General features: G+C 33.7%; 1 protein-coding gene across 11 annotated transcripts in view; it reads right to left on the reverse strand.

Annotated features, from left to right (window-relative positions):
* The window catches only part of St7l (suppression of tumorigenicity 7 like), a 224905-nt gene that overhangs the window by 155766 nt on the left and 53873 nt on the right, over positions 1-15266 (reverse strand). For 7 of the 11 annotated variants that reach the window (XM_026394112.2, XM_026394113.2, XM_026394114.2 and 4 more), the window contains exons 12-13: positions 9112-9262; positions 6242-6334 (exon numbers count right to left, since the gene is read on the reverse strand). In XM_026394112.2, the coding sequence (XP_026249897.2) occupies positions 6242-6334; positions 9112-9262 (244 nt within the window). The remainder of the gene's footprint in view (positions 1-6241; positions 6335-9111; positions 9263-15266) is intronic. The other 4 variants (XM_077791006.1, XM_026394117.2, XM_077791008.1 and 1 more) reach the window with 3 other exon arrangements.

Here is a 15266-nt window from a genome sequence, read left to right on the forward strand (position 1 = left end):
GTTATCTCTAGCCAAGGAAGGTAAAAGAAATTAATCCATTATTAATTCCAGCATCAACAGTATATCCACATAGCCAGATGACTGTTTCGGGGTTTGGGAACAGGATGGTATCGTGGGAAAGAACATTGTTTACAAAGTCATGCTGAGGTGGTTTTGAAAAAGAGCTTTGTCACTTATTAGCTGTGTGATCATGAATAAGTTGCTAAACCCTGTAGAAGTTGCTATGGAGTTGTTATGATGAACACTGTAAGTACTCAATAAATGAAAGTTGTTATTAGTTTTTCTTCTGTGGAAGCTAAGACTAGTATAAAGAAACAGACATGTCATGGGGATTCCTAGAACCACCAGTTAATAATAATTTTACACAGTTAAATATGTTCTATATGTGCCTTTCATTGAGCACTGTAAAAATTAAACTAGAAAACCAAAGCCCTAAAATTCTGGCTGTAAATGAATCCTTTGTCTTATTTTACCACATTTACATACTCATGTACCATTTTTCCAGTGGCTACAGATTTCATTACCAATTATACTCAAGTATTTATATTTTATTTAAAATTTGAAAATATCTGAATAATAATATGGAGATGAGCCTATTATAGTGCCTGACACACAGTAGGTACTCAAGAAATTTCGTTAAACTTAGAGCTATTATAAGACTTAGAATAACTCAGGAAGTTGACTGCTCAGGGCTGGACACTAACCCAGGAATTCCTGATGTAATATCCTGCATTAGTAAGGGATGACTAATTCGGTGCTGAACCAAGGTCAGCTATAAATTTCACTTTTTTAAACATAATGATTAACAGAGAGGATTACACCTAAGCTTCTTTCAATAGCTTTATGCATCATATTATATTCAAAGTATATATGAAAAGCCAAACTCATTTTAAAAATCCAGAAAATTGCCATAACTTTGAGCCATGTTTAAAGTAAAAACACAATGGAACTGAATTTTTTTAAAAATTAGAAACATTAGAAACTGTAGACAACATTGTGCTTTAGCACCCAAAGAACCAGTAATCCCCTTTGCCCTATACATCAGCTATGAAGTTGACTTCTTCCAGCAAACCAAGAGAAACAAACTCTGATATTTTAGAAGGCAGGGAATAAGACAGTAGAATTAATAATATTAGCTAAACAGTATAGCATAGCTCATAAAGTGCTCATTTGATTATTTTTCAATAACCTTGACATAGATAGCCTTCTTCCCATTTTATAAGGTAGAAAACTGCATAGCTTTAGTGGGAACATTTTCTAAAATATGAGATTTTTATACTGTAGAAGAGAACTAATTATTTCTTTTTGAATTGCTTTCTGTAGATTCATTTGTCAGTCAATGTTTGGCTAATACATCAATATAATGGATGACTGACCAGTACAGAAACACTCCCTTGGAACGAAAGTTCAAATTTCATCATTGGCTTGTAGAGAAAAATTTATCAGGAGGCATAAAAGACAAGTAAATAGCTATGTGAACTAGGGGAATAGTTCAAGCCTGAACTTATGAGGTCCATAAGCAAATTCCAGAATGCTGTAAGTCATATCAAGATTGAAGGAGAATTAAAAACAAAAAACATTAAGTGCTCTTGGGTATTAGAACTCCACATTATTAAAAAGTTGTTCATTATAACAGAAAAGTAAAGAGACAGAAAAAAATAGCAATATGTACTGTAATCAAACAAAATCCTCCAGTCATCTACTTCTACCTCCTGGAGTTTACACCTATATGGATTTAGAATTAATACAGGCTTGCCAAAAAATAAACTGTCTGGTCTTATAGCTTATGGCTCAACATATAAAAATAACTCCTGTTTTATTAATATCAATATGTAAAGTGGGCCTTATATTAGACAACCCTTGTAATAATTTACAAAGAAGCATTATTTTAATTACCTTACCTAATATCTCAGATACTCCTTATTTGAAATTTTTTTTCTTCCTTTTGGTTTCTAGGATATCTACTTCTGGCTCTTGTTCTGGCTTTCTGAACACTCCTTCACTAAATTCTCAACTATTTTCCTGCCATCAGTTCCTTAGACATTTTTGTGCCCCCATGGTTCTACACTTAGTTCACTTCTTACACTATATAGTTTCCTTGAGAGATCTCAATCATGCCTAAGACTTCTTTTGCTATCTAGAGATATATAGAGAAAGAGATGCCAGGACCCCTGGAAATTTTATTTACATAGCCTGGTCCTGTCCTTAGGAGACAGCTAAATGGACCAGAAATAAACATGTGGATAAATCTGACTCTCTTTCGTAGAAGTTGCAAGATTGAGATATTATTCATTTTGCATTGTTTGTGTGAACTGATGACATGTAAACACAAAGCCACAGGGGCATCAAGTTAGACCTCTTCAGTGTCTACAAAAGGAAAGTCAAACTGCAAAGAGAAAGATATAATAAAGTAGATAAATTGGGAGAAGCAGAAATAAGAAATCATATAAAAATAAGGAGGCAGGAGTTGGGGGATGTGGCTCAGTGGTAGAGCAGTAACTAGCATGCACAATGCCCTAAAACCCCAGCACACACACCACACACACACACACACACACACACACACACACACACGAGGCAGGATGAGAAAAGACAAACAGAAAGTGAGAACAGGAAAAACTGAAAAAAGAGAGCCAGAGATATGCAGACAACTGGCTTCTAGAAATCCTAGTGGCCATTTACTTCCTGATCATATCTTTTATGACATCCAACTATATAAGTGTTGTTTTGGGTTTTTTGATGACTTGGTGTTTTTCCAACAAATTCCCATTTATGATGAGGTTAGAATGGTTCTCTTTTACTTATAACGAGAGTATGTCTCCAACATCTATTATGTGTATATCATATACATATACTTTACTATATATATACACACACACAAATACATCTTAGACACATACATTATACAGATACAAAATATAAAGACTTATGTGTATGTAAAATTGATTATGTAATATAATATTTAAGTACACATATACACACATATATTTATACACATAAACATACATTTGTACATAAATAAGTACAACATTATACAAACAACATAATCAAAGCTTGAACTTATCTATTTTCTCCACCTCTATTCCCAAACCTGCTCCTCCTGATATAGAAAAGATCTGCCATTCTCAGAGTCACTGAAGTCAGAAAATTGAGATTCATCCTTGATTTCCTGAAGAGATAGGCTCAAAGTTTCCTTAAAATCTATTCCAAACATATAGCATTTAACACATTTGTTTATCTATCAGTAACTTTCTATTAACCATGAGCAGCCTAGGAGTTCAGAATAGGGTAGGGAGGAAAAGATACTAATTTTTAACATTTTGTTGATTACTTACAATGTGCCTGGCATCTTTAGAAGAATAAGTTAATGAATCTAACTAATTTGAACAAAATTTATTGAATTATCTTTTATGGCGAACCTTATAAGAGAGAATTACAGGGACAATAAAGAGAATCCTGGCCCTCAAAGAGTTTACAATCTAATGTGCATATATGATTATACAACCAATGTAATTCTACATGATGTATAACAAGAAGAATGAGAAGTTATACTTCATATATGTATAATGTTTTAAAATACATTCTACTGTCATGTATAACTAATAAGAACGAATAAAAAAGATCTATATAATTAAAAAAAGAGTTTATAATCTAGAAGAGGAGCTCTCAAAGTGCTCAGTATATTTATCTCAGCAGATGATGGAAAATAAACGACCCTAGGAGAGAAACAGCAGCATACTTAGTTTGCCATAACCTCTCCACTAGTATATTCATCTATCTGAACTTTTCAGCTTATTAAATTTGATGGTTGTAAAACTGCAACTTTACTTCTCTAGTCTTCAGTTCTAATAGTTCAGTATAGTAAAAACTGGCACAGATTTTCATCATGAGAAAAGACGGTACTAGTGTTTAAACCCTTTCACATGCTTACTTATCAGTTAAATCATAAAATATAAAGTTAAACAGAAATTTAACAGTTCACATAGAAAAGGAGTGAGGCCAAGTTTAGATTACTCTTTTAAGAATTCCTTTGATAGTTTATTCTTTCTTCCTAAAGGCAGAGACTATACTGAAATACTCTCAACAATCTTGAACCCACTGATTTCTGGTTCTTCACTTCTCCTCTGACTGTTCTTCAAACTGGGAAAGGTAGCTCCTCTAACTTTGTTCCTTATAAAAACTGTCTGGGGGCTGGGGATGTAGCTTAGTGGTAGAACACTTCCCTGGCAAAGACCTAGGTTCAATTCCCAGTACCACAAAACAAAAAAAAACTGTTCTGGCTAATTTGGGTCTTTCCACATAAATTTTAGGGTCAGATTGTTATTTTTTTGCAAAATCACTCCTGGGATTTTGATGGAGATTGTATTAAATCTATAGATTAATTTGAGGAAAACCTCCACCTAAATATACTGGGTCTTTCAATAAATCAACATGAAATGTCTCTCCATTTATATAGATTTCTGTCAGCAATTTTATACTTTTTAGTACAGTTGCAATTTTGTTAAATTTATTCCTAAGTATCTTAATCTCTGTTATTGAGATTAGAATTATTTTCTAAATTTCACTTTTGTGATTTTTATTGCTAGTATATAGATACAAAATCAATTTTTTTTTTCGCTAGGAATCAAACCTAGGGCTAATGCTTATTAGGCAAGCATTCTAACACTGAGCTATACTCCTAAACCCAATATTTGAATGTTGGTCTTATAGACTACAACACTGCTAAACTCATTTATTTGTTCTAATAATATTTTTATGAATTTCTAAGGATATGTTACATAGCAGATCATATCATGTCATTTGTGAATAAAAGCGGTTTACTACTTCTTTGTCAATATAAATGACTTTTTTTTCCCTGTGGCGGATTACACTGACTATGACCTCTAGTTCAATATTGGATAGAAGGTAAGAATTGGTATCTTGGCTTACTCCTGATATTAAGGGGAAAGCATTAAGCATGATTTAATTGTTTTTTGTGGACACCCTTTATCAAGTTGAGAAAGTTCCTTTCTATTTGTAGTTTGAGAGTTTTTATCATGAATGGGCGTTTGATTTTGTGAATATTTTTCTGCATCTATTGTCCTTTATTGACACAGTATTGTCATTTTTTCAGATGTTAAACCAACTGTGCACTTGTGAGGTAAATCCCACTTGGTCATGATATATAATCCTCCTCTTATGTTGCTGAAGTCAGTTTGCTAATACTTTGTTGAAGATGTCTGTGCCCATATTCATAAGATTTATTGTTATAGTTTTTTTTTTCTTTTTTGTGGTACTGGGGATTGAACCCAGAGCCTCATGTATGCTTGGCAAGCACTTTTCCTTTGAGTTACACCTCTAGCCCTAATCCATTTTATTTTATTTAAAGATGGGGTCTCACTAAAATGCTGAGGCTGGCCTTGAACTTGCAATCATTTTGCCTCAGCTTCCCAATTAGCTGGGATTACAGACCAGTACCACCATGCCAGGTCTCAGTTTTCTTTTCTTATTATGTCTTTGTCTGGTTTTGGTATCAGGATCTCACCAAATGTGTTAAGGAATGTTCACTCCTTGCTATCTGCTTTCTGACATGAGTTTGTGAAGGGTTGGTATTACTTCTTTAAAAAATGCAAGTAAGAAGACTGTTTTTCTTTACTTTTTGTGTCCTTAATTGCATCTAGCACAGAATTTTGAACAATAAATATTTGGACATCAATTGAATTATGAAATTAGTCCTATAAGTAGTTATAAAACTATTTAAACAGTGTTCCAAATATAAACAAAAAGGACTTTTAAAATGGACAATACTTAGGAAATGCTGTGGTTTGATTGTAGTTTGTATCTCCTCCCCCTGAGGTTCATGTGCTGGGAACTTGGTCCCTAGGATAGCCAGTATTGGGAGATACAGCTTTCAAAAGGTAGGGCTTGGTAGGAGGTCCTTGGATCATAGGAGGCATGCCCTTTGAGGGATTGTGGGAAGCTAGTCTCTCTCTGCTTCTAATTCAAGATGAATCACTTGATGTTTCTGCACATGTTCCTGCCATTGTTATCTGCTTTCTGACATGATGCTGCCACCATGACCACAGAGCCTACACAATGCCATTTCAAATCCCAAAACTGTGAGCTAAATAAATCTCTTTTTTTCCACAAGTAGCCTATGTCAGGTATTTTGTTGCAGTGATGAAAAGGTAACTAATAGAGAAAACAACCTAAAAGTCATCTAAACAATTATAAGCTTAATAAAACTAAAATATTTACTTACTAGGTAAGAGCTCTCTATCAGCAGTCTCTGTGCAGCTAGGATAAGGGTAAAATAGATGTCCTTTCTCTAATGGGTATGGAATCATTCTAAAAGCTGAAAAAAAATACATATGTTGACATTCAATTCTGTCTTATTTATCATCTAATGTATGCTATAAATAAAAAACTTATCTTGGAGATATACTTTTAAAAGTCTTTATATAATATTTTATTTTCTTTCTTAGAGTAACATTTTAGATGAAAGACACACAAAAGCAAAAGAATGAAACAGAAAAAGAATAGGCAAGACTTATAAGAGTCTGGAGCCTTCTTTGTCTCAGTCTCTTCATTACAATCATGGACTTAACTCCACAAGTATAAATTCTGCTCCTAACAGGAACCTTCATAAAACTATAATGTTTATAATTGTTGTGGTCCTAACTATTGGCAAACTAAAGGAGATCTAACTTCACATGTGAGGTTCACCATGTGAACCTTAATCTAGTTCAGGGATCACCAAAGTGCACCCCTTTGGCTAAATAACTTTTTGCTATATTTTGTTTTGTTAGGGATCAATCCTAGGACATGGTTCATTCTAAGTGAGAAATCTACCACTAAGCACACCTCCAACCCAAACTGTTTGTTTGATTTTTTGCCTTTTTTTTTTTTTTTGTCTTTTTTAAGACAGGGTCTTGCTAAGTTACCCAGGCTGCCCTCAAACTTGTAATTCTTCTCCCTAAGCTTCCCAAGTAGCTGCGATTACAGGTGCCCACCAGTGTACCTGGCTCTACACTATTTGTGTAAATAAAATTTTATTGGAACATAGATAGGCTATTCATGGGTTGTTTCTGTGCTATAAGACTTGAGTAGATGTACAAAGACTAGAAGGCCTGCAAGGTCTGAAATAATTATTCTTGGTCCTTTACAGAAAAAGTTTGTCCACCCTTAATTTAGATCATCACCAACTCTTGAAGAATTATCAAGAAATCCTTAATGATCTATTCCACTAAATAGTCATCAAAATCATGATAAAGTTTTTGTTTTTTTCTTTAGTGGTTAGTTCTAAAAATGTTTGTCAAAATACAGATTTTGTTTGCCACAAAGTAGTTATTTGCCCAAACTTATTCAGCAAATCAGTTATCATTTGAGGAAATCATTCATTAAGATACATAAAATGGGGCTAGGGATATAGCTCAGTTGGTATAGTGCTTGCCTTGTATGCATAAGGCCCTGGGTTTGATCTCCAACACCACAAAAAAAAAAAAAGAAGATACATGAAATACAGTATAAATCATAATATATTTATTGAAAATAATCATATTGTTATTGGAAATTCCTTATGTTTCAAGCAGATGGACAGGCACTAAAAATACATGTAAGATGAATGAGATAGAGCACCTGGTTTTGAGGGCCTTAGAGATCACTGACAAAGTCTAATTACTCAAAAACAAAAAAATAAAGCATTCAGCAACTCAAGTTCATAATCTCAGGGTTTTGTTGTTTTGTTTCATTTTATTTCAGTATTAGGGATTGAATCCAGGGACATTCTACCACTGAGTTACATCTTCTATCCTTTTTGAAAAAATCTGAAGACATGGTCTTGCTAAATTAAATTGCCCAGGTTGGACTTGAATTTGTGATGCTCCTGCCTCAGCCTCCTGAGTTGCCACCATGACCAGCTCATAAACTCAGTTTATTAATCTTATTATTGTCAATGTCAAGCACAGAGTACAACTGTTAGCAAATGGTTAATACAGAGGTTCCCAAATTTTCTTGGTTCAAGGACACATGGTGCCCTTTGTGACTGTTTTACTTTTGTTTGTTTGTTTGGTTGGGTTTTGGAGGAGATACTGGGGATTAAACCCAAAGCCTCACATGTACTAAGTGCATTCTATATTTTTCTTTTGTTTTGTGGTGCTGGAGATTGAACTCAAGTCCCCATGCATGCTAAACACGTGCTCTATCACTGAGCTACCCCCTCCGCCCTGTTCTAATATTTTAAAAATTGAACTGGTTTTGTTTTTTGGGGTAGCGGGAATTGAACTGAGGGGTACTCAACCACTGAGACACATCCCTGGCCCTATTTTGTATTTTTGTTTAGAGACAGGGCCTCACTGAGTTACTTAGCAACTTGTTTTTGTTGAGGCTGGCTTTGAACTCATGATCCTCCTATCTCAGCATCCCAAGCCATTGGGATTACAGGTGTGCACCACCACGCCTGACTTTTGTTTTGTTTTTAGATGTAAAACTATTTTCCTCATGACTACTACTAACTCTATTCTCATTTTTTAACATGGTAAAATACAGGTAATGCAAAATTTACCATTTTAACCACTTATGTGTCTAGTTCAGTGGTATTATATATATTCACATTGTTGTGCAACCATTATTACCATCTATCTCCAGAACTCCTCCATCTTTCCAAAATGAAATTCAGTATACATTACATAATAATTCCCATTCTCACCTTTTCCCAACCTTCTGGCAACCAATGCACTAGATACCTGCCTTGTTTGAGTGGAATCACACAACATTTGAGTGTCTGCCTCATTTCTCTTAGCATAATATCCTTGATTAGTACAACAGCACAACCACATTAAAAAACTTATAAATCAAAGGGGCATACATTTTCATTTTCTTTCTTTACATTTAACTTAAATGAACAAATGGCAAAATATCAACAGTTTCTCAATCTGCTTTTCTTAAATGGGGCATTAATATAAATACACTATTTCTTCTACAATAAACCAAACATAATGCCGCTGAGCTCTCTTTGAAACCAACCTTAACAACAAATCCTTACAGAAACACAGACAATCTCATTTAAAAAGTCTGCCCATGAATACAATGAATAGTCAGAGATTAGTATTACATTTGGAAAAAAATACTTACTGCCTTCCCATGTACATTGCAACAGATTAAGAGCACCTTCTATTCGTTTCCAGTGCTGAAGATGAAAGAAAGCATAGGCAATTGCTTCACTATCACCTCGTTTCAAAATGTGTTCTGGAGGTAAAATTAAACTTTTCATCTCTAGTAAATACTGCAAGAATAACATGCACATAAACAAACAACAGAAAAAGAAATGTTAAACTGTGTTAAATTCAAACACCCACAAAAACATACTCAAAATGTTATAAAGCAAATTCATTAAAAACACATTAATCTTCATGAAATGACATGAAGGTCCTACAGAAACTTGTGTATAAACTGCTTATATATGCAAATTCTAAAAATCAGAATGTTCCTATAGGTAAAAATAAGGCAATACATGGCTTATGTGACCTTGCTAAATACAAAATGAAGACTCAAGCGCAGTAAATGTGAGAATATTTTTAAATGTGAAATTATCAAATACAGTTTTGAAATAATACTTTGTGACAACATTCAATTCTTTTTTTCTTTTATTCCCATTTCATGGGTAAAAAAACAATTGTGGAAAAAATGCAATTAAATTAATACTTATTGAATGCAAACACTGTGCTTATTAGGGAATACCAAAAACAAAAACAAAACAATAAAAAAAACCCTACCTGTTCTCTGGAGCTTCATATTATAATGGAAAGATTTCTTAATAAGTATAACCAAACTATGTCAAGGGTCTTACTAGAGGTACAAACAATGTACATGGCCACAAGGATAAGAAATTGTTTTTTGTTTTCATTTTTTAAAAACAGCTTTATTGAGATACAAATTCACCTTAGAATTTACCCAAAGTGTACAATTCAATGTTTTTTATTATATTCACAAATGTGTGCAACCATTGCACATATTTCAAAAGGTAACACTGTACCCTTTTATCATTCTCTACTTCCTCATTTGCCTAACACCCTTAAGCAAGCACTAGCCTATTCTGTGTTTCTATAAATTTGCCTGTTCTTGACATTTCATACAAATGGAATCTTATCATATGTGGTCCTCTGTGGCTATTTTCTTTCATTTAGCATATTTTCAAGGTATATCCAGGTCATAGCACACATTGGTACTTCATTCTTTTTTATGGTTAAATAATATTCTTGTGTGTGTGTGTGTGTGTGTGTGTATTTTTAATTCATCAATAGACAGATATTTGGTTGTTTTTACCTTTTTACTATTTTGAATAAGACAGATAAAAATATTTGTGGGGCTCGGGATGTGGCTCAAGTGATAGCGTGCTCTCCTGGCATGCGTGAGGCACTGGGTTCGATCCTCAGCACCACATAAAAATAAAATAAAGATATTGTGTCCATCTAAAACTAAAAAATAAATATTTTAAAAAATATTTGTGTACAAGTTTTGTTGTGAACAATGTTTTCATTTTTTTTTAAGGAATTACCTTGGAGCAGGAGCGCTGCATGCATGATAACTCTGTTTAGGAGATATTATGATTTAGGGTCTAGAGATAAACCACTTTATGGGATTTGAGCTAATATTTAAAGATGGATAGAAACTGGATAAGCAGACTGGGAGTAAGGAGTGAAGAGAAGAACCAAAGGACATATTCAAAGAACAGGCTCTTCTTGAAAACAGGCACTGAACCAGAAAAGCATAGCGCAAGATGCATTGAAGGTATTGGTGAATATTCCTGTTATAGTCTATCAATTCTTCTTCATATATGAAACTGAATTCTCTCTCAAATGCTTCAGAAAAATACTCATCCTAATATTTTAATCTATAACAAAAGCAGTGTAATCACAGTTATCACAAATCATGTATAATACTTTTGGGAAGAAAGATACAAAATTAACCACTTGTATGTTATCTTTACTATTAAGTGCTCAACTTAAAACCTTTTTAAAAAATGTTTAGTTAGTTAAATACTTCCTCCAAAGACTGAGGCCAGAATGCACTTCCCTTCTATAACCAGACTGAAACAACCTCTTTAGTCCTAAACAACTGGATGTTAATTATGAGTCATAAGGTCCAAACCATATTAACTCTTTTGTAAAATATAAAAAGAGAAACATTCCAGATATGTCTCAGAAGAGATACTCTCACATTTCAAGTTAAAGTATCCCAGGCTGTTAATATAAACTGCGGTAACTATAAATTAAAGAGCTGAACTTGTAAAACACTTAAAGACTTCTTATAAGCAATAAAATTCCAGGGAGAATTTTAAAATCAAAAGGTTATAGTGGTTTCAAATTTAAACCTTAGGTTATTAATACATAGGTATTCATCATATTGATACATCTGAAATAATTTCTTCTTTATGAAATGTGCCGCTCCAATTATTACTGAGCTAATGCCCATCTTTAATTACTTTTACTCTTGATGTCTCTCTATGGCTCTGTCCTCAAAGTGTAAGAATGCAGTCTGCTCATCGATTTATTTTAGCAGATGTCACAAACTATGAGATTATTTACTAATCCAGTTTGGGGACTTAACATTTCCCATTCAGTTTCTTAAAGGAATGCAGCAGAGGTTGTGTCCTGGTCAAGCAAAGCCCATTTGCTGCCTGGTTGGGTTTTTTCCCCTTAGTGCCTTGGGCCTATATTCAAGAGGGTAATATTCTTTCTAATCCTCTCTAATCCTTGCCCATTTTTTTGAAACACAGTAAAAGATCACTCACACCAGGCAGCTGTGGGAAAAAGGACTCAAATAGCTGACCTCTGACATGACTCCTTACGCTCTTTGCAAGTGCACTAAGAGCTTCTTCAGTAAGATGCAAAGAAAATGTGGTAATCAGTGCCTTCACCATCATAAAAAGAGTATCTCATTTTCAGAAGAAAACTGTTTATTTCTTAAGCCAGGTACTTTTGATTGAAATTCTGCTTTATTTTATAGAGAAGATAAAATTCCAAATCATTTTTAGAGAGTTTTAGAACCCAACAGTTTAAAACCCCAATTTAGCATACTGATAACCACTTAGCAAATGTAACCAAAGTTATTCAGTTAACAATGATTCAGTAAAACATGCGTTTCAGAAACTATCGATTTGATTTATCAAGAAAACACTTTTTGAATAACTATATACCTATATTTTCACTGCTAAATAATCTTACGTGTCAATTCAGATAAGAATGAACAACATATGACATCCATTAGGAAATTATAATTCAGGATTTTATATTTTTAAATATTTTGTTATTTAATTATTTTTTATACTACCTTATTTTTTACATCAGCAAATGTGCTTTTCAATTTGACTTTAAAGCAAAGCAATTTTTCAATTTGACACTGAAATAAAATTTGATTCCCAAAATATAAGAGAAATATTTCAATTTATGAAAAATGTATCGAAAGAGCTCAGGGCAAGTTTATGGTAAAGTGTGTGCTAAGCATGCATAAGGCCCTAGGTTCAATCTCTGGTGCAAGCATGTGAACACACATACGAGCATTTAAAATAAGTTACAGTTTTATATTTATTTGATCACCTTCATAAAGTGATATTCTGGAATTTCCGCTACATATGCTGTAAATTGCTGCACAATAAAAACTATCTTTCATACTCTACTATAGCATCTAAAATATTACAGTACCCAAAGCAAACACCAAAATAATGAACTGAGCTGACCTGATATACACAGCTAAAATATTTTAAAATTCATATTTCAGGTTTTACTTAAAGATATTTTCTGATTCTCTGCGCAAATTAAAACCAAACAAAAACAAAAAACCTCCAACCCCCACTATAATATACTGACTCCATTTTTCTCCCAAAGTAGGATCAAACTGTTATGAATCATTTTTTACTTCATACATTTTGTAATCTGTATCTATATAAATCTAACAGTTAAAATTATTATAGAGTAGTCCATTAAAAATGGAATTAAACTGGGCATGATGGCACGTCTATAATCCCAGCTTACTTGTGAGACTGAGGCAGAAGGATCTCAAGTTTGAGGCCAGCCTAGGCAACTTGGTAAGACCCTGTCTCAAAATAAAAAATAAAAAGAGGGTTCAGTGGTAAATGTTCGCTGGGTTTAATTCCAGAATTGCAAAATAAAAAAATAAATAAATGTGAATTATTTTATAATGTAAGAAATAAGATCATACTGGAATTCACTACCATCCTTAAAAGGTTAAAAACAGTATCATTAACCAAAATTCGTAAAACGTTTTAAAAAAATGGCTTAAAAAGTTCAAGAAATGATGGGCATAGTTTTGCACTCTGAATTTAACTCAGTCTTTCAAGCTACAGACATGTCTATTTACCAATATTTATTGAGTGCCTGTCATATGCTAGGTGGAGTACTGAACATAAAATGAATAAGAGCTCTGCTCTTATTCACAGGGAATAGGGAGAGAAATATAAATGAGACCAAAAACAAAGAAACAAAAGATATGATTGAACGAACAGAGGAAAGAACCATTATCTCTACTTGAGAAAACTGGGACAGACTCTATTAAAAAGGAGACAACAATGGGCACGGGCTTGGGCAGTGAGTAGGAACTTGCCAAGTAGAGAAAAGACTGGACATATATACAATGGTAGTAGGATATGATGAGACATGAAAGATTATTATGAACAGTGACACTGGAGATAAGAAGGCAGAAGTGACAAGGAGTAAGGCTGGAGACCCAGACTGTGAAGGGCTCCTATATGCATAGTACTAAGGCATTGGTTCTTATCCTGTATGTAATAGGAAATAAGTAAGGCCTTTAAACAAGGTAAGATTTAGTAGGTAGACAACTCTGGTGACAGCCTGAGTGGAGAGGGGCTGATGGCAGGGAGACCACTAAGAAATCTGCCTTAATAGCTCACACAGAGACCGTAAAGTACTGAGGTGATTTCTATATCTGTGGTGCTTAGATATGCATAGAAAATGTCTGGCAATATATACAACAAACACACAGAGGTTACTTCAGAGAATTAAAATTGGGAATTAGGGAGCTGGGATTGTGGCTTAGCGGTAGAGCGCTCACCTAGCAAGGGCGGGACCCGGGTTCCATCCTCAGCACCACATAAAAATAAAATAAAAAGATGCTGTGTCCACCGAAAACTAAATAAAATTGGGAATTAGACGACTGGGGATTTTTTACATTACAAACTCCTGAAAGTGATTTTTTTTTCCAAAACCATCCACTACTTTTATCATAACAATGGTTTCCTTTTTTTTAAGTATAAGTAGTGAGTGGGCTGGGCATATAGCTCAGTGGTGGGACACTTGCCTAGCATGCACAAGGCCCTGGGTTCAATGCCCAGTATCACAAAAGAAAAAGAAAAGCATAGGTTGTAAAAGTGAACAATGGTCACCAAACGTAGGGATGACTAGATAATAAAAACATTGCAAAGTTTATAATATGAATTGGAAATTTGGAAAGGGCAGAAATAAAGGTTAATGAAGAGAAGAGGATAATAAAGCTATAAATCAAAAATACAGAAATAAGGAAAGAGAGGCAGTTTGGAGAAAATACTTAAAAATAAATTTAAAAATTCAGTTTGAAATATATTAAAATGTCTGAAGTACGCATGTCAGTAAGGATTTCCATAACCAGATAGAAACACAAGTCTGTAGATGAAGAGGGAAGCCAGAGTTAAAAGATACAATTTGGAAATTATTAGTAAATAAAATATAGCTGAAGACATGAACCAAAGCTAGTTTCTAATATGTGCTTCAGGATCCTCCATGCTGCCTCTGAATGACTCAATTGTTATATCTATAATAAATCAGAAAATGCTTGGGACAAAACTAGTGTTGAATAGACTTTATTCAAATAATTATCTTAGTTCCTTGCTTTTTACTAAAAACACAAAGATTAAGGCTACTCTGGAAGCTATAACTAAAAAGACACAGTGCTATATGATCAGATGATTTCTTTTCTTTCTTTTCTTTTTTCCCTCGTGGTACTAGGGATCGAACTCAGGGTCTCATGCATGGATGGTTTCTTTTATGACTCTAAAGCCATACCTATGCTTACACTCAAATTCACTTTAATTTTGAACAGCTTTGATCTTTATAATTTATCTCTAGATTACTTTTTTCTATTACTTTGTAAATCTTATAACAGCTTTTGACCAAAAGCAATATAATTCTGACCTGAAGTAATGATAATGCTTTATAATCTTCCTCTTAAAAGCAGAGGTTAAAGAAAAATCTCTCTGAAGACATCTGAAATTAAGG

The sequence above is a fragment of the Urocitellus parryii genome, chromosome 11 (genome assembly GCF_045843805.1).
Source record: "Urocitellus parryii isolate mUroPar1 chromosome 11, mUroPar1.hap1, whole genome shotgun sequence".
Taxonomy (NCBI): domain Eukaryota; kingdom Metazoa; phylum Chordata; class Mammalia; order Rodentia; family Sciuridae; genus Urocitellus; species Urocitellus parryii.